At 41.8% G+C, this 19,832-nt stretch overlaps 1 protein-coding gene across 7 annotated transcripts in view; it reads right to left on the bottom strand.

Annotated features, from left to right (window-relative positions):
• Positions 1 to 4,973: 4,973 nt before the first annotated feature.
• NCOA6 (nuclear receptor coactivator 6) overlaps positions 4,974 to 19,832 on the bottom strand; it is a 47,860-nt gene continuing 33,001 nt past the window's right edge. For 5 of the 7 annotated variants that reach the window (XM_076352295.1, XM_076352293.1, XM_076352291.1 and 2 more), the window contains 6 exons: positions 19,249 to 19,370; positions 15,345 to 18,326; positions 13,656 to 13,724; positions 11,674 to 11,710; positions 8,826 to 8,974; positions 4,974 to 5,574 (listed from right to left, as the gene is read on the bottom strand). In XM_076352295.1, the coding sequence (XP_076208410.1) occupies positions 5,528 to 5,574; positions 8,826 to 8,974; positions 11,674 to 11,710; positions 13,656 to 13,724; positions 15,345 to 18,326; positions 19,249 to 19,370 (3,406 nt within the window). In that variant the 3' untranslated portion in view covers positions 4,974 to 5,527. The other 2 variants (XM_076352297.1, XR_012996512.1) reach the window with 2 other exon arrangements.

Genomic DNA, 19,832 nt, shown 5'->3' with positions numbered 1-19,832 from the left:
ACGGACACCCACCACACTCGTCAGCCGCGGGCTCTGGACAACCAGACACAGCTTGGGCAGGAGGTCTCCCCACAGCCTCCTGTTTCATGCCGTTCATTGATCCGTCATCAGCCTTTCTTTTTGCTTCTTAAAAGAGATCGGTGTCATTAACTAAACCCACAACTCTTTCCTTAAAAGGATGAAGATGACAAAGATGAGCAGCTCCATTTAATAACAAAAATGGCTTTTACGTGTAGTCCTTTTTAAAATTCTTTTTTACAGAAAGGTGACACACAAGTGTGTCCCCCACCTTACGCTCACTCTGAGCTAATACCTCCAGGGCTGGTTGGGGGAGGGTTGCTTTTCCAGCCCCATACCCAGAGCAAGTGCAAAGCTCTATTAGAGGGATGCTACTGCATGCTCCGGAGCATGAAAACACTGCCGCAAAGCTTTGGCTCTGTTACAGCTAACCACGAAAATCCCTCTATCTTCTACTCTGATCGTATTTTATCACCTGGGGGGGGGGGGGGAGATTTTATTCCTTGCAAGTGGAGGGGGAAACCAGCACAGTAAATTGTAAGTGTAGCTTAAAAATGGGTTGCACAAGGGAGCCCAAAGTTTCTCCACTCTTTCATGTTCACCTTGCTTATCCACGTCAGGGAAGCCAGGAGCAGCTATGCCCAAGTCTCACTGAAATCTTATCCTCAGCTTTGTATCAACACAGTTATGCTTCGGGAAATCTAGAGATGAGGGAACAGCACAAGGCATAACAGTAAAGCAGTAATATTTTCTCTTGTATCATAAACATATCCGTACAGAGCCAGTGAGTACTGCAATATTTTACTTGTATGTACCAACCCTAGGTATCCTGCTTGTAAAACTCATCCATGCACATTACCCATCTCCATGCTGGACTGACTGTACATGTGCCTTTCACCCTTTTTCATGGTTTGTCATCTTTTTTTAACACAACTGCAGAACTTGAATAAATCAGTGAACTATAGTTAAAAGTCCTATGCAAGAGATGACTGGGGAGTCAGTTTTCGATATTTCTGTGTTTCCATATTGTTTCAAAAGTAGAAGCTGCGATTTTCAGAGAAGCCTAACAGAATTAATGTCCTAAAAAGCATTTAGCTTTTTTTTTTTTTTAAAAAAAAGCATTTATCATTTCGGATGCTAAATCTCTTAGGCAGCTTTGAAAAGCTCAGCCTAAACCCCAGTTCCTCACCGGTTTGTGCGTGGAGAGCAAGCAGTAGGGGCAGAACGAGCACCAGTGCTTCGCCAGGACAGACTGTGTGTTCAATAGCCAGTGTTTCCTTTCAAGAGAAAGGAGAAGAAAGCGCTATTGGGTTGGAAAAGGTTGCCTTGAGCCTTTCCTAAAATGCGTCGGAGAATGTTGTCGTCCCCGGCTGCCAGCCCCAAGGCAGAGCAGCCACGCGGTTGACCTGGTTGGGGTGTTGCAGAGGACCCACGCCATCAAGCAGATGCCCATGCAGCAGTTCTCTATCAGCCATGCTCTGCTGAATGCCTTACAACAGTGGGACAACTTCCACACTGGGATTTTGAGAAGAGGAAAAAAAAAGCCCCATGTTTTTCTACATCACCTATGCTGTAGGACTGAAACCTCGTCCGAAACTCAAAGCTAACAAATACGTCCTTTTTGTGTGTTACATGTTAAATCGGTGTAAGCAAGGTTAGTAGAGAAAGGGTGTCTACTTCTTGTAGGACATTGTTTAAATATTTGCCGTGTGTCAACAGACTGAAGGACATGACTGCCTGGAATACGTTATGTAGCGTGCCTGTGTGTATGTAACCTGGTTTTGGTTGTTAGGTTGTAATGCTGTCTTTTGACTGAAAAAAATCTAATATAAAGAAAAACCACAAGAAATAAAAAAAAATATATTTAAACTCTATTTTCTGTGTATTCCTCTACAGCCTGCAAGTAAACCTGTTTGCAAAAAGCTTTGGATTTTAAAATAAGCTTTTAAAAGTCAAGGCCGTAACTGTCAGAGACAAGTCAATAGAAAAAAGTCCCCTTTGAAGACAAGGATGCACAGGGGAGGGGATGGTCCAGGCTGAGTCATCCGAAGGGATTTTTTTTTCCCTCCCCATTACCAAACCCTAAAACTCAGTAGATGATTGCAAGGGCTAAAGCAGATGCTGATTGCCCTGAGAAAGACGAGTCCCACATCAGCCGATCTCTATAGTATCAGCTGTTTCTCCAAGCACATACATAACAGCCTGATAAGTTCTTACCACCCACCTTGTAACTGGGAGGCAGAGAGATGCCTCTAAGATGATTAAGGGCTTGGAGCATCCGACAGATGAGGAGAGGCTGGAAGCTGGAACTGCTCAGCCTGGAGGAGAAGGCTCAGGTCCTATCCATGTGTGCAGAAACCTGATGGGAGGAGTACAGAAGATGGAGCCGGACTCTTCTCAGCCCAGGGGCAGGATGAGAGGCACAAATTGAAGTAAAAAAGAAGAGAAATTCCACTTAAACATAAGAAAATGCTTTTTTACTGCAAGGGTGGTTGACCACAGGAGCAGGTTGCCCAGTGAGGTTGAGGAGTCTCCATCCTTGGAGATATCCAAAATGAGAGCGGACATGGCTATGAGCAACCTGCTTGGGGCAGGGGTGGGACGGGGCTTTCCAAGCCCAGCAGCCCAGTGGCTGCGCCAGCTCCTCCAGCAGAACAAAGCCAAGGGGTGCTCTGGGTGTTACACCCACGATCCCCCAGCCGCTGGGAGAAGCGCTTCAAGGAATTGTTAGGTTAGATATCGGGAATGAAAAAATAGGTAAGAGCGAGCTTTGATAAACCTTCTCATGGGAAAACCAAATTCGGCAGCAGGAGACAAAGCACAGGGTCATTTGGGCTGGGATGGGCCTTAGGAGGTCTTCATTCCAACCTCCTGCTCACAGCAGGGTAAATACCGAATTCAGACCACGTTGTACAGGGCTTTGTCCAGCCGATTCTTGAAAATCTCCAAAGAGAGAGATCCCGCCACCTCTCTGAGCCCTGGTCCAGTGCCCAGCTGTCCCCAGGGAGAATTTTTTGTTCTATCCAGCCAGAACCTCCTCTCTTTCGATTTAGTCTAGTGGCATCCCCTCCTCCCAGCACCCACCTCCAGAAGAGCCTGGCTCCATCTTCTCCAGTACCTGAAAGGGTGATGAAGCCCATCTCCCTCAGTCTCTTCTCTTTGGCCAGGTGTTCCCAGCCCCTGGCCACCTTGGTAGCCCTCTATTGTGTCCCCCCTATGTTACCAACATCTTTCTTGTGTGTGTGGGGAGGTGGTGGTGGTGGAAACCAGGTGATAATATTCCAGATGTGGTCTAACAAGTGCCAAAAAAAGGGGAATGATCACTTCCCTTACGCACCGGCTACACTTCTGCTAGCACAGCCTGGTACAGCAGCCCTCCTTGCCGCATTAAGCCAGGCTTAGCTTGCTCTCCTCGAGGGACTGCAGAGCTGCTCCCCAGCCAGTCACTGCCAAGTGCATCAGTGGGCAGCAGTACAAGGCTCCTTGGCTCCTTGCAAGGCTCCTTCCCAGGTGTAGGATCTTGCATTTGTCCTTTCCCAAGGTCCATGTCCCTGTAAACGGTGACCCTGTCCTCAAGCTCGTCTGCTTCCCCCAGTGTGGTGTTTTCCGCAAAACTGCGTGCATCCCCTCTCTTCCCCTAGTTTACTGGTACGTGGACCTTGCCTGTGAAGACGACGTTCCACTTTTGTGGACTTTGTCCAGCTCCTCATTCTCCAAAACTTCCCAACTGGTCTGACCAGCAACAGCAGTGGCGAGGCCAAGCACGGAGCAGGGTGAACGCCAGGCTACCTGCACGCTCGCCCCTCGCGTTTCAGGCTGACTCGGTGGGTAGGACATCAAACAGCAACACCAGAACGGGGCCTCTCCCACCCCACCAAAGACTTCTGACAGGCGTGGGGCAATCCTGCGTTGTCCTTAGCACAAACTGACACGTGGAATAAAATCGATTTTGTGCACTGGCCAACTAAAGATGAGGGTTAAGAAATGCAACGTGGAAGACGGAAGCCGTAAAAATGGGCCATTTCAGAAACTGCTTCCTATTGACTGTACTCATGCGTGAGGGCACATGGAAATATCTATGTGCATATATAAACGTGTGTGCATGGATCTATAATCCCAAAGGAGTAGATACTTTTTGTGGAAACCAACTTCATACTGCCCCCCCGTAAAGTACGATTAGTGTGAGCACCTGGGGGAGAGCCGGGGTTCCAGAGAACAGGGGCACTTGGGGCGTGGGAGGAGGCAGCATTCCTGTACCAACATCTGACTTTTCCCATGCAAAAGACACAGAGCATCCAAACTGCGACAGTGAGGACCGGAGACATTAGCCTCGCTCAGTGTCCGTTACCTTGTGCACAAATAGGTAATTTCTGTCATTATAAAAGGTGGCAATTTATATTAAATCAGCCTTTTGATATACATATTTTTAAAATTCTGTAAGAAAAGAAAAAAGGTGAAAGTATCTATTTGTGCACAAAGCAACAAGCAATCTGAAAAGCCTGGCTTCTCAGTTTCTCACCGTGAGAGCTTCCCGGAACAAAGAGGCTGACCTACTTTCCGCGGCAGTACATACAAACCCGTCACCACTGATGGCAGTAGAGTTATCCAGATAAATACACTTCAGGCGACCGCATTTCAGAAAGTCTTCAAACCGTTTCATACGGCATTTTTCTCTGCCGTGTTTTCCTGCTGAGCAGCTTTATTTGTGGGGAGTGCTGTCTTCTGGGTCTCCTCCCTGTGTAGTCATTGCACGTATCCCGAGGGTGGGAGGGTGGCCTTTGCGTTTTTTTCTTGCTTTGCAAGAACAGCCGCATCAGTTAATTCGTTTGTGGTTAAACAAATTCCTTTCTAAAGCTCCATATAAGGAGCTTGCAGGCCTAGAGCTCTAAATAATCCCTTCAATCTTCCTGTTTGGAATGATGCTGCTGTTGCTGCTAATAATAATACAACCCGAGTTATAGGACAATAACATTTATTTAGAGCATGAGGGATTCCACATTATACAAACCCTTAAATTTATTTTTTTGTTTCACTGGTCCATTTCTACAACAAATACATCAGATCTACTATATAATAAAATTATTTACATTTCCAAACAAGATTGGGTTTGTTTATAAACCCTCTTACTGCTATTCACATACAGTACTTAAACAACAGCACAATACATTATTTTAATACCTAAAAATGACAACCCTGTATTCTAATTTGTTTATGAAAAGTGGAAACAAATAAATTTACAATTGTCTTCCCCTCCCCTTCCATTTCATACAAACACATTAACCTAATGTGCTAACCCTGGACTTCACTTTGTAAATCCAGGGGGTTTTAGAAGAACCCAGTTTTTATATCTATTTATCTGTTTTTTAGAAAAAAAATCATTTATTGGGAACAGTATAATATTAAAATGACTTACTGTACAGAATTTTATTTAAAAAAGAAAAATCACAGCTCAAAATTGCTATTGGTAAATTCACACTCATTTACAAGTTTCATGTTTCCATGCAGTAATTTACTTGGATTTTCTTCTTTTTGACTGCATTGCACTGGCACTCGTTTCTGAAATTAAGAGAAGAAAAGAAGCATGGATACGAAGTCGGTAAGCCATTCACCAGAGGTGCACAGTGTGCCCTTTTATTTTTCCAAAATCACACCAGAGTGTGGAAACCTCTGGAGACCAGGATTTCCACGGAACCGGGACTGACTCTTCACAAGACGTAACACAAATGGACCCTCTACCCCGACGACGGCTGTCAGCAGCAAAACAACACAAAGTTCCCCCAGCTTCTGTTCGGACACTACTTCCGAGTGCTGAGAGTTTAACGTTTATGAAGTCCTAATATAACTGCCTTAAAAATGAGTCGTATATTTTTAACTGTTCTTTAACTTTAGTTCCCCACACGCCACAACGTGCTCAGCCGTACCACAGAAGGAAGCCCCCGAGAAACAGCAGTACAGCGTCGGGCACAGACTGCGTCAATCAGACCCAAGCATCGTGGAGATGGCGTTATAAAAAAAACTTAGGAAGGTATTTTGGAGCCTGCCACGCAAGTTAAGAATCTAGTTGTTTGAGTCCTTGGAAAGTCAGGTCATTAGAAAACCAGTCTCTTCAGTGTACATTATGATTCACAGAAAAACAGCTTATGCAGAAAGATACAAAAATATTATGTAGCACTGCAGCAGAACCACCAGAAGCACTTGCAGAAGCTACAGTGAAAGCAGATAACATTTTCAGTGCACTTACCAAGGCACTAAGTTTCCATTTCAAAACAAAAAAAGAAAAGAGTAAGGACCAAGGGTATTTGCATCTTCAGATTGTTTAAAAATGTGATTTTAAACGTTGGCAATGTATCTTTGGCTCTTTATGGTATTTTCCAAAAGCCGTTAGAGCCCTGTGTATTTTAAGAGTCAAAAGGGAAAAAAAATTTCCAAGACGTCTAAAACTAGAAAAGCAATGGTACAACTCCATGGCTGTTAAATGTTGTATTAAAAAAAAATAAAATCAACAAGTTCAAAATTTAACAAACTCGAAGCCACAGTAAATGCTGAAACAGCCCTTGCTGGAAAGGTACTCCAAAAAGTGAAAATACCGATACAGTACCAGTTTTCAGAAGTGAAACATCTTAACAGGCACGACTTCCAGTCACCGGAGCTCCCTCCAAGCAGCAGTGCTACTTTTAAGTAGCTTGGTCAGCAGCAGCATTAGCTGTAGCCATCCCTGCTGCTGCTGAAGTCTCCGTGTTCGGAAGAACGACTGGGTCAGCGGTCAGCAGCGCTCAGTACCAGTCCCAGTCCCTTGTGAGTATGACCAGCATCTCCCTCGCCTGGGAGGTTTTTCTACCCAAAACCTGCACACCAAAGCATGCCGTGTACATATGGACGAGGGCTGACTTTCAGTGTGTCCTCTTCTCTTAGTTACCCTTCGGCCTCCTCCTTCCTGATGCCTAGCAAGGGAATTCCTACACAAACTGGTCAAAGTCTACTTCTCTCTCCCTGCTATATTTTTTTCCTAATTGCTGTTTTTATGACAACCTTAATCAGCCTCTATCTCAAAAGGCAACTTCTCCCAGCCCTGCATTCTCTTTAACATGGATTAGTGAGTTTCTCAGGACACAGCCAACGTAACCGTAGATGTCTAGGAGGAGGCCAGGAGCATACAAAACAAGTGTGCTTTCTTAAGTTATGATTCACTAATAAAAATGTAGAACAGAGTAGGCACAAGTGGCAAACCTCGTTACACTTCTTCAGCTACCTCACTAATCCTCCAGCCCGTCCCCTTCCACAAGAGCGCCTTGTTTTGCTCATTTTCTCTACTACTTGGAAGTAGGCAGTTGCTTGCACGGAGGTAAGGTGATCAAAGCCCAGGGTACTACATGGTAAGCTGGACCTATGTTTTCAAGCAAAACCCCTAGATACTGTGGCAGTTTCAGATGCATGTTTTAAAACCAATGATTTTACTTACAGAGGTAAACAAATACAGTCAGTACAAAATCCCTAAGTGAGTTCTGGCATTATTGGAATTGGATGTACTTTCATGTTCCCACATTTTCAGAATTTGACGTGCCACTGGTTGTCATCTTTAGGTTTATTCATTACAGTATGTGGGGCAGGTCATACGTTTCAGATCCCCCCAAACTCAGGAAGGTATCACCAAATCAGTTTTACATTGGCTTCACATTTTTCAAACTTATCTTCACAAATCATGAAAGATAATTTATTTTTACAATACAGACTTCAACTCTTCTGCACAATCCTGCCACAAGAAGTAAATTTAATTAAATTCAGCAGCCACAAAAGTGCAGAACATGTAGGTCCCTCCATGTAATCTTTGAGTCATTGCACAATTACGTATAGCTGGAAGTCTTCTCTGAAACTCTTAAAATGCAAATATTCTTACCATCAAACTTTAGTATCTTCAGTATGGAAAATGGTTGCTGAATTCAACTTGACTTCCTTTTATAATAATTTTATATTAATACCTCTTTGTTCTGTATGTTATCTTTAAAATATTGGTCGAATGTTGCCTCTTGACGGTCTCTCTCTACCCTCTCGCACAACTTTCGTCCATCAGAACTTTTCTGACCCTTAAACATAAGGAGCTGACACAGTTAGCTTCAGAAATGCAGAATGGCACCATGGACTGTGCATTCCAGTAATGACCGTGCGTATCACACAAATGCTGCATACTTTATTAAAGATTGTAACCTGTGTAGAAATAAGGCACGTCAGCAACTGCTAATGCCATGGGTTAATGTCTGTAACTTTAGGATTTCACATGTTCTTGGAAAGAACAGCTGAGGCTCTGTGCATTAGCAGACAGCACCCCTCGATGCTCCAGGCTGCCATCCAGGCAGCGTTCTGAGCGTGCCCGAACCACAGCATTTGGCTTCGCAAGGGCTGACCGTGCACTTGGGAAGACTTAAGCATGTGTCTTGTGTCTTTCAGGCTTCAGGGAAAAAAAAAAAAAGTCACTTTTTTACTTGAGTACAGTCCTTTTAATGGCAACACATTTCTGCCAAGAGAATTCAACTTCAGCTAGGCAAGCTTGCTGAACACTACGTTGATGAGTGCTGCTGAAAACAAGTTCCACAAATTTAACAATGGGAAATACATACAAGATTTACCGCCAGTACAGATGTTGGTAAATACTTCAACACCAACCTGTGTCTAAATCATTGAAACTAGAGTTAAAAGCACACAACATTTACAAGCTGTAAACCATCGTTATGAGCCAGTTACTGAAAGGTTATTACTTGGGGAAGTACGTTACTTCCTGCCCTCTCCAGAGAAATGATGGCTGTGCATTTTACCTTTTGCAGTGCCGGATGCAGATGCTGGTCTGGAGGACCTCTTGCGCTGTCCATTCTCTACAGTTTCCTGTGAAGCGGCAGAATCTTCTGTTCTTGAATTTCTTCTATTTGGAGTTTTAGACTTTTCACAATTCTCTTTTGTCTCATTACTAATAAAGTGGGACAAAATATTTCTGATGAAGTGTAAGAAGAATTATGTTTTTGTATGCAACTCAGACAAGCTGGAGGATGGACCAACACAGGTACCAGTTCCGGACTATTAGCACTGAAGATATGAAATGCTAGAGATACCAGAAGTTTTATCAGATGAAGAATGACCTGAGTAAGCCAGAGTATAGTCCATTTCTATTAAAAATTATCAGAGGATACAGAATTGAGAAGTCCTCAAAGAGAATATTTTCAACATTAGAAGACCAAGAAATTAGATGCATTATAAATTGTCTGCTCTGTTTTCCACAGGTGCCACCATTACTGAAGTCTAGGAAAAGCAAACAAGTTACATTAGAGACTGCTACGATATGGGAATACAGAGTTGAAATTGCAGATGAACATAAGAAGGAATTACGAACTCTTCAGTGAGTATGTCAGCTTTTGTTTTTACTAAAAAGGCTCACTCCATTGATCCAAGTGATTTCTTCACATATTAAAAAGCTTAATGTTTATTTAAAACTTTCTTCAAGCTTTAAAGCTTGAAGTTAAAATCTTTTTTTTATAACAGAAAGCTTTTTCTGCTATAAAAAAGTAATTTTAAGTAGTGTGGAAATCCATGTTTCTTGTCACTGAGACAATAAATGGAGTGCTACATTTTGTAAATAAAATCCCCTTTTATTTTATCACTCTTAAGCCTGTAAACTCATCCTGAGGTTTGGGTGTTTTCTCCTTAATGCATTAATGCCAGACAATTTCTGATGACTAAGGGTTTTCTGAAGATTAAGCTAAACTTATCTCCTGTGAATTCAAACGTAAGTAATTAACCAAGTAAATTATTCTGCTGATAATGGAAAAGGAGAAAGAAAACTAATTTCATGCGCCTTTTGGGCGATACGTGCAAGATTTCAAGAAAGGCTGCCTTAATCAGAGAACTGACTGAAAACACACAGAGCAGACCTGTGCGTTACAGAGGTTCCACTACAGTGTCACCGTTTCAGAGGAAGTCCTGCTTTGAGAGGAAAAACTACTACAAATACGTGTGCTTTTAAGTAACAGATACCTGAAATAAAACACAGTTTGTCAATGAAAGGAGAGACAAACATTCTCAAGCAAGGAAACACACAGTAGAGGAGAATAAGGAAGCACGTAGATTGTCTCAGATACAAAATAAATATTGAAATCTATTTCCCCGTAAGTCAGTATTAAGGGCAATCTATAAACCGAATCCCCCAAACAGGTCACAAACTGGTCTTCTGCTAAGTAACCTGGGCAGCTGAAACAACAGCCACCTACTTCAGAGGATACCTGGAGGTAAGCAAACAGGCATCATCAGCTGAAGTTCAGTTATTACAGATAATTTTTACAGATTCTAGTGACGAATCCATAGCTTGGGTTGTCTCATAGGAACCAACACATTGCTTCTCTCCTTTTATAGGAGGAAATCAAGCTGGCCCAAGTAAAAATATTTCTAGTGCTCTGTAGGTTGCAAGGTTCCTCTAAGGTTTGTATAGTATCGCATTTAACTCCAGGAGCTCAAAGCTGACCGCTGTGAGTATCAGCCATCACTAGATTCACAGTTTGCCTGAAAACCTTCCTTCTTTTCCAGTCTTGCTCAGAAAAGCATCAGTCCAGAAAAATCCAAACAGAAACGCACTTGTGGTAATTTAATGTGCTGAATGAGTTTGGAGAACGGTCATGCAAAGACACTTCTTTTGGAGAATCTGCTCATCTGCCAAGTGTCGCACCTTCAGCTCTTTAGAAAAATTCTACCCTAAAAAACACTTGTGAAATTTCAGTTCGTCTTTGATACAACTAGAAAGATCCCAATCCATGTGAAGGTAAATATAGTTAAATATTAAATTCAGTCATTCCTGATCTGAGAAAGTGTATTGCATTACCTCCCTTTACAAAAGAAGACACTGCCTTTTTTCCCGATGAACCAAATGAGTGAATTGCACCTCTTGCCCTGGCTTAGGGGATCACTCCACTGACGAGGGCAGCATCAAAAACCTGGCCAGTTGTGCCAGCACAGTTATCCAAAAACCTTACAAAGGTCTGTCATTACAGCTGCCTAGACTGAGTTTAAGACTCTGGTGGGTTTAGAATCTAACAGAAATAGATGTTGGAAACCGTATTTTCTTCTAACAGAACACGATCATTTGAAATTTGAGATTTTAATTACTGAATGTCTTAATCGGGGCAAGATGAAGTTTCTACCCAGCTTTCCTATCAGGCTTCAGCAAAGTGTCAACAAGCAAACACAAGAGGAAATCTGGAGAAAACAGTCATGAAGGCAGAAGAAGAAAAAACTTTAGAAAGACTTACTTTCAGAAAACAAAAATTCACATGACAGCTAAGCTGCAGGCTTTGGGGGTTTTAGTTTTGATTTGTTTTCAGAAAATATTGAACAGTGGAACCATCAAGACCCTTCCAGGATGTGAAACGCTCAGGCCTGAAGGGATAAGAGGAAACACTGCCCAAAGCACGAAGACAGACTCGGGAAAAAGTTACCTTACATTCTGCTTTTCAGCAATGTTTTGAAACATTCAACTAGCCTAATTTCTTAGCAGGACTGAAAGGGTATGGACAAGAAAATGAAAAGCAGTAGCAGAAGTTGTGCAACTGAAGCAAAGAGAGAAAGGGACTTCCTCCCATGAAAGCTGTATCTATTCTGAATCTACACAAACTATCTCCTTACCTTTGACCAGCAACTACTGGAGCATTTGTTTCAAGTTCTACAAGAGAAAAAGATAATTTTAAAGTCTGCTGTAGAAGTACATACCCGCTGACAAGGCATGACTATCTCACATTTTTCTCATTATGTATTAGGTCTGAAGAATAAACTTCTCTCTGTCATTTCCCTCAAAGCAAAGCAAGCTAACGTATCAAACAAAGTACCACATCAGCCAAGTGCTCTTTCTGATTATGGCCTGCACCAGCTAAGACAGAGAAAAGTTAAAAGGAACCCTGCAGAAGAGAACTGTAGAGAAACCTCCTGTCAAGGGCTACGGTCCTCTCCCTTTTTTAACTTCTATTTTAGACAGTTTATTACTTCTAAAACTTCTAGGTTTTATTAGTTTTAAACCTTAAAAATACTAATCTGGATCTATTAGGCATGTAAAATTTTGCCTTAACCCAACCACCTCTCATAGCAATATCTTCTAATGCAAAGACGACAATTTTCTGAAGCCCAATTATACTTCTACTAAATTGGGAAAAAAAAAAAAATCTCTCGGGAGATGATTGTTATTTTTTTCTCCCTCTCTCAGAGTGATTTTATATATACGGATCAGGTTTCCTATTGAGTCTTCACCACAATAAACAGCTCGCCTTCTCATCATACAAGATTTCTAATCTTTTTACTGTCCATCTTTTAATTCTCCCCATATCCACCAGATCCTTTGTTGAGAGGGAGTATCTATACCTAAACAACACAGCACCTCTTGTGAGAAACTGCCACTGGTTTAGGGATTACCATTACAATGTAATGTATTAACTCACTGTTCGTTTGTCACATTGCCTATAGCGTACTCCATCTCACCCTTAAACACCCTACAATCTTTGGGACAGTGGTGCACAAAACTGTGGCTTTGCCTTTAAGATCAATTTAGAACCCAAAGTTTGCTAGAGTGTGCACAAGGAATAAAGGTGTAAAAAAAGTAAGAAAACAGATAGTATCTGTCCCCTTATGGTAAATACCGCTCACAATTTGTATTGTTGGAACATCAGACTCTTCAGTGTAAGTGTATATAGCACCGTCTGGGAAAAACAGGTGTCTTGGTAACAAAAGAAAAATAGACTAAGCAACATAAGGAAAGAGTTACTTTTCTTCCTACCCAAAATTTGAACAGGGAGAATATCCAATAGCAAAAATCGATTATGTCAGTGCTTCCCCCCCAGCAGGAACTCCCTAATACAGCCACATCAGCACTGGGGCAATGAGTCGGATGTAAAACGACAGGGTGCATGAATGTCTTTGTAGGTTGCAAGGTGCAATTTAGTACAATTTTTACTTTCTGAAAGCTCTACTTCTAATCATATTAGAAATGGCAAATTGATGGAGTGGCACTTCCCACGTGCAAGTCCACGTCTATCCATTTTCCCTACTCATCTTGGAAATTATTTTTTTAAAACACCACAGAATCGATGGTGAAACACCATGATAATAGATGGCGACAACAAAAAGTCATCTGCCAGGGCTCCATCCTTGAAACACTGCTGAGAGTTCATTAAAAGCTGAACAGAAGAAAAAAAAAAAAAGGATTATAACTAAAACTTATGTTCCCAGCATGGCTTTTGAAAATCTTTTCAGAAGTATCCCATGTAAAAGAAAAACTCCTATGTGCTCTTAACAAAACTTCAAAACTCAAACACAACGTATCATTACAAATCCAATCCCTCCAGCTTATGACTGAATATCTAAAAACTACCCTGGTGATTTTTTCGTTTGTTTTACTTGATCCTATACTGAATCTCCAACAAGGCTTTGGAGACTTTTAAGGCACAATATAGCTAACAAAGAAAAGCAATCCCAAAAGCACAAATAATAACCCTCCCCCAACCCCCAAACTACCAAGCGTATTAGTGACCATTAAATATGCATTAAAATAAATGCATTTTCAGTTACAAACATAAAGAGTTTAGTTCACCTATATTCTGCTTTTCCAAAGTAAGATTTACCTGTTCTTTGAACAGTACTTTCTGATGTTGCAACTGAACTTTTTTTCTGTGTTAAATGTTGAGAGGATGCTAGAATAAAAGTGGAGGGAAAAAGCATTATTTTCAAAGGGAGTCACAAGAATTTTCTGTTGTGAGATCGGGCTGCTTTTACAAAATGCTGTATCTTCCAGCTTACTGCAGTTTTTCTTTACAGATGCAATTTTTTTTAACCTACCCTCTACTTTCCCCCCACCACACACACCTCCGCAGTTTTAAAAAAAACTTTGGCAAAACTATCCCAAGCAAGTTTTCTCGAACTAGAGTAAGTGATGAAATTAAGTATCACAAAACACATTTTTAAAGGTAACAGTTTTTCACCAGACTGAGAAATTAAAGAAAGTCCTCAAAATTAAAGAGTTTACTCTCTCTCACTTTAATGCTCATTTCAACAGAAGTTCTGGGGAAAAACAGCATCTTTGTTAGTGCATCAATGCCCTCACTCTTTCAATTAAATTGCAAGAGTGCAAAATATGCTCCAGAGGCTCCCTTGAAGTCCTTTGGCAATAAGATGATGTGACTTAACATTTCTTAGGTTGCGAAGTTAAAAAATAAGATGGAAAAACAATTCCTGTTGGGCTAATGCTTTCTAGTCTTCTCTTACATGTGATAATGAACTTACGAAGAACATGAAGACAGAAAGTCAAACATTCCTGTTTAAATAAAGAATATCCACTTCCATTTTTCTCCTAACAAACTAGAATTCCTTCTGTGAAGCTCAAAGTAAACACTTCCATTTTCTAGTGGCATACAGCTACGACATACATCAGCCACAGGGAAAGTACATTCAAGCTGAAGTTCTCAGTTCCACTGACTTCTGTGCATTGCATCTTCCATTATTTTATCTTCTGTGTCTAAATTCATGATGTAAAGCACAACGGATATTCAGACAGCTTACTTCAAGAGCGATGGTTTATTTCCACACCATTTTCAATAGATTAAAAGTGGCATCAAGAAATAGCAGCAATGTCATAAATAAAGTCTGTCAGATGCTTAAATTAAAATAGAAAAGGAGAAAACAGTTCAGATGTAAAGGTATTTTATGTTTTTGAATTGGGTGCCATTCACTTATTATCACTTTTTCAGGTATTTCTCTGAAATGAGCATTTTAATTTTTCCCTAGACATAAGGGGTTTTGGTGGTTTTTTTTCTTCTGGAGGTTATTCAGCTATTTCCCTAGAGGATTAAGGTTATTCGAAGAGGGAACTAGTATTATTAGGATTAACTCAAAATATCATAGTAAGTCAATAAATTGAAATAAGTTACAAAAATAAAAAGTCTGGCAAGACTGAAGCAGAATACCAGTATAACCACCAGCATAAAAGGCACCTTAAGTATTACTTTTGTCATTACTGATACATCCACTTTTTCTCTCCACTTCTAACAGTTACATGAAGTAACTGTTATTATTGCATTGTATGTTCATGACAAATACCCTATTTAAGCACTAAATGAAAACTGAAATAAAACATCTGAAACGTGGATCTTGGTGAAATACAAGCCTGTGTATCACTCAGGTATTAGGAACAAAAAAGCAGTTGTCAGCCTTTGCTACGGTGTCTAAATTTTATTATGTTAATGGCAAAAAGCACCTAGGAAGTTTACAAAAGCAATCTCATTTCTTCCATTTACGCAGGGTAGCACTGGACTTACCTGCGCTTTGTAGCAGTTCCTGATGTGCTCCTGCTTTTTCCTCCACCACACCAACCCCAGTTTGCTCAGCTGGTAGACCGCCGTGGTTACTACCATTAGTGCTTGGTGCTGCAGGTGTGAGGTCTGGGACTGTGGGAGTGGTTACAACCGACAGTACGCTCGCAGGAGGAGTGCTTGTTGATACGCTTGGAGACGCGGAGGCAGGAGCAGCAGCCGCAGTGCTGACACTCGAATTGCCAGGCCCAGAAGTGCTCTGTTTTATAAGACTGGGTGCTGGAGGTGCCACGGTTTTATTATCTAGTTCTGCTGGTGATTGCTCTGTTCCCAAACTATTTGGGACCGACGTTTCTAGTCCCTGACCTTCTGCTTCCCCATCCAAAGCATATTGCTCTTCCCCTTTTTCAAGGGAGCCAGTGACTTTCTTGCATGCTTTAGTCAGCAAGAGTTGGCCAATTTTGTCTACTTTTCCCTTTCCTTTACTTGATGAAACAGGACTGCGTCTGTTCCCAGATCCTGGACTACTCGTAAGAAGAGGTGAAACAACAGGTCCAGACTGCGTTGCTGTAACAGAGCACTGGTCACTCGGCCCACCACTTTGAGAAGAAGTCTCCTCTGGGCTGAAGTCTTTGACTTGCTGAGCAGGAAGATGCGAAGAAGCATTGGAAGAAGTTGTAGCGGGAGAAGGCAGCTGAATAGGAGGTGCCAAGGGATTAAGAACCAGTGGCCTGCTGGTGGGAATACTAGAAACAGGACTGCTGGATGACGTGCTGGGAGGAGCGGGCCCAGAGGAGAACTTTATATTCTGCGGTATATGCAAAGGACCAACGACTGCGACTGACTGAGGCATTAGATTAGAGTTAGAAGTCATCGGGGCTGCTGGAATCGCACTTGATTGAGAGCCCTTCATAACCTGAATTATTGATGATGAGTTTATAAAAACGGGTGTAATAAACTGTGGCCGGGCATTAGACTGAACTGCTGACTGTCCCTCAGAAACCATAACTTTGTTCCCTACGTTGGGCATTGTGACAACAGTCGACACTAATGCAGGTTGCAAGTGAGATGGCAACGGTGCTGATGTATTAGCAGAAGATGTAATAGGGTTTGAAGTTACAAAAACTGTTATCTGGTTGGGGGGTAAAGGACCTGAAATAGAAGAGCTGACAGGCCTTTGCATTACTGGAGGAACACTCTGTGCAACGTTTGAGTTTATTTCTCCCAGTTCCTGGTGCCCTGGATTTGAACAGGGCTCATTATTTTGAGGCAAGCTAAGTGAATTAGATGGCTCTTTGCTCGAGGATGAATCTTGCAGTGGAGGAATGACAGCTATCTTTTTTAGCTCCTCACCAGTGGTGACTATCGGTGCCATTTCAAGACCAGTCATCCCAGGGGGCTTAATGGTTACATTAGGAGCTCCAGAATTATCAAGAAGTTGACTTAAAGAAGTTGGTGCCTCCCTCATAGCTGGAGATACCATGGGTTTACTTTCCTCCAAGACTGGAAGCTTAGTGGTGTCTAAGGCTTGCCCGTCTTTTTTTGACTGTTCTTCTGGAACCAACATTTTCATTTCTGGAGTAGGGATACCTTTTAGTTCAATACTGGGCTGGTCTTTGTTACCTTGGACACCTTGTGCACTTTGACACTCATTATCTTGAGGCACACTAAGGCTCTCTTTATTGTCTTCAGGAATGCCAGTCATTGCAGGTACAGAAATGGCAGGATTCTGATTACTTAGCATGTTATTATTTTGAAAACTTGTAGTCACAGGTGTTGGCAAAGAAGAGGGACCAGCCATCATATTTCTTTGTAATTCCATGTTCTGCAAGAGAGATGGATTCTGCTGAGTTGTCAATGATAATTTAGCTGCTTTTGAATTCTGTCTGCCAGGGCTTGGTGTAGTTTTCCTACTGGATCCAGGACTGGACCTTCGACTATTGCTTGGACTTGCTCTCTTTGTTCCTCCAGTGTTGGTTTGTTTTCCTGAATTAATGACCATGCCTTCCAATTTGTGTGACTGTGGCGCAGCAAAACTAGACTGATTGTTAATTGTGAGATTTGATGGGGCTTGTCCAATGGCCTTCAAAGTAGTGGGATTAAGACCCTGCTGATCAAATCCTCTATTGAGATTAGGCCTGGGAGGTAAAGGAATATTAATTTGGGGAGGGAACAGACCAGCTATAGAAGCATTGAGTCTCTCTGGAGACAAGCTAATTTCTGACGGTTCTGTGCTAGGTGGACGGTTATTAGGAGTCTGAGGATAGTATGGCCTTGGGCTTGCTCTGTTTGGGGTTTTAGGCCTTGAAGTTTGTGATGGGGCGGCAACATTTGGAAAATGGTGTGTAAGAGTGCTAGGCAGAGAATTAGACTGCTGCTGGGGACTTGCACCTTGGGCAGTTGAAAGTGGGGATGGTCCAGGTTTGGGTCCCGTCATCATTAATTGGTTCTGTGAAACTACTAAATGAGACGTCAAATTATTCTGAGCTCCTGATGTTGGGGGGCCTTCAGCACCACCTCCTTCTGGAAGGGACGATGCTGATGAAACCTCTCCGAGGGGTGAGCTGGAAGGATTCTGTACATTATCTTGATAAACCATTTTTCTTGCATTATTTCCCAGAGGAGGATTGCCTGGCAAGGAAATTCTTTGTTTATCAGGAGATGGAGGCACTGATCCAGGACCTTGGAGGTTAACCATTACTGGCATGTTACCACTCTGCTGCATTGGCATTCGTTGAGCATCTGGATTCAGAGGCCCTCTAGGTGGGTGAACTCCTGGTGGTACAGGAAGCCTGACTGATTTGGGATCCTGCTGCATCATAAGCATCATCATCATCTGCTGCTGCTGCGGTGTTTGTGGCGGTGCCTGGGCTTGCTGTGGTGGTGGCTGTGGCTGCTGCTGCTGCGGCTGCGGCTGCTGCGTATGCGGCATGAGTTGAGGTGGCATCTGCTGAAGTGGTCTTTGTTCCACTGGCTGAGATGGGTAACCTAAGACAACAAGACGATACATTCATTAAAACCAAACAAAGATCAGAGAAAGCAGAACTTCTGTAACGAACAGGATCAGATAGAAAGTATAGCCAGGAGCCTGTTGATCTTACGTGAGAGCCACATTAATGAAACAGGCTTTACAAATAAGGACAAAGATTTTACTTAATTCTTAAAAATATTTTTTACTTCATGTATGAATGACTTGCATGACATTTAATTGGAGATCTCTTAGTGTATCGTATCAGCTACTAGCTATTACTACAGATTCATGCCACCTGAAAAGTCTCTGCAACTGTCCATGGGCTTGCTTTCACTTACAAATGCAGAGTTGGACTTTCACTAATTAATAGTCCTTAAAACACACTTAAGAGTTTGACATGCCCTGTGGGACATGAACTAGCATATCTGCTACAGATCTGACATTTCCTAGCGTACAAAGCAGAACCTGCCATGTATTACTTGTCCAAAACCAGTGCTAAGAACCACCCGTGTGGCGTAGAATATAAATTCCTTTGCAGACTTTGGATTTAATCCTCCCTACGTGCAAAGGATAACTCCAGCTGCAACCTCTATTTCTTAATTCTGAAAAATCAGCTATTGGTTAATAGTAAATTTTTAAGGCATCAGTCTGTGCTACAGCTAGAAATACAGAATTTTTTATCAGTTATGTTATTGCTGACTAACTCTACAGTATTCAATATGATACCTGCAGGATGATACATGAGAATGTGGCCACCTCTTCATTTTGAGCTAATTCAAAGAAAACACTTAAACAATGGTACCAATTAGTTACTAGAAGGAAAAAAAGCTTTGGACTTGAATGTGTGATAACACAAATAAAATAGAACTCTCACAAAGATCAGTTAAAAGCTCTCCTATAGTTATTACATTCAGATAATCCACACAAAAATCCTACTACCTGGTGGCCTACTTGCAAACTCCGAAAGTTTAGGGCCTGAATTATCTAAATTCAGTCCTTGTTCTCCAGACGTCGATGACTGATCACTCTCCTCCAGGCCAGCTGGACGTGGTTCTGAAGAACTGAAAGAAAAATAATGGCAACTAAGATCCAGCCCCCACATCAGTGTTTGACTTCTGCTTCCATAACTACGTACTCAAGTAATTAATTCCTAGCACTTTTCACAGACCTGCAAGTAACTCACTAAAATGCACCACTACCTCTGGTATAACTTGACAAACTTGAACACAGAGCCCAGTCTGCTGACAGTCACTCCTGTGCCTTAAGTACTACTGAAAAGGAAACAAGCTGCCTGGTGCTCTATTGATCTTAAACATTTCTTTCCTTTGTTTTTACCTTGAATCTGAGTTTTATAACTAAGAGAATGCCAATGAATATTCCAAATGATATAGATATCTATATATTTAAACTAAATAGGCTTCCCTCTAATACTGCTGTGACATCCATATAGATAAGTATCATGGGTAGGTGCATAGAAATTTATTTTAATGGTAGCACCATTTCTGCCAGTATCGTACCCAGAA

Source organism: Aptenodytes patagonicus, chromosome 14 (assembly GCF_965638725.1).
Source record: "Aptenodytes patagonicus chromosome 14, bAptPat1.pri.cur, whole genome shotgun sequence".
NCBI classification, from domain to species: Eukaryota; Metazoa; Chordata; class Aves; order Sphenisciformes; family Spheniscidae; genus Aptenodytes; species Aptenodytes patagonicus.
This window is presented reverse-complemented; position numbering and strand designations above follow the sequence as displayed.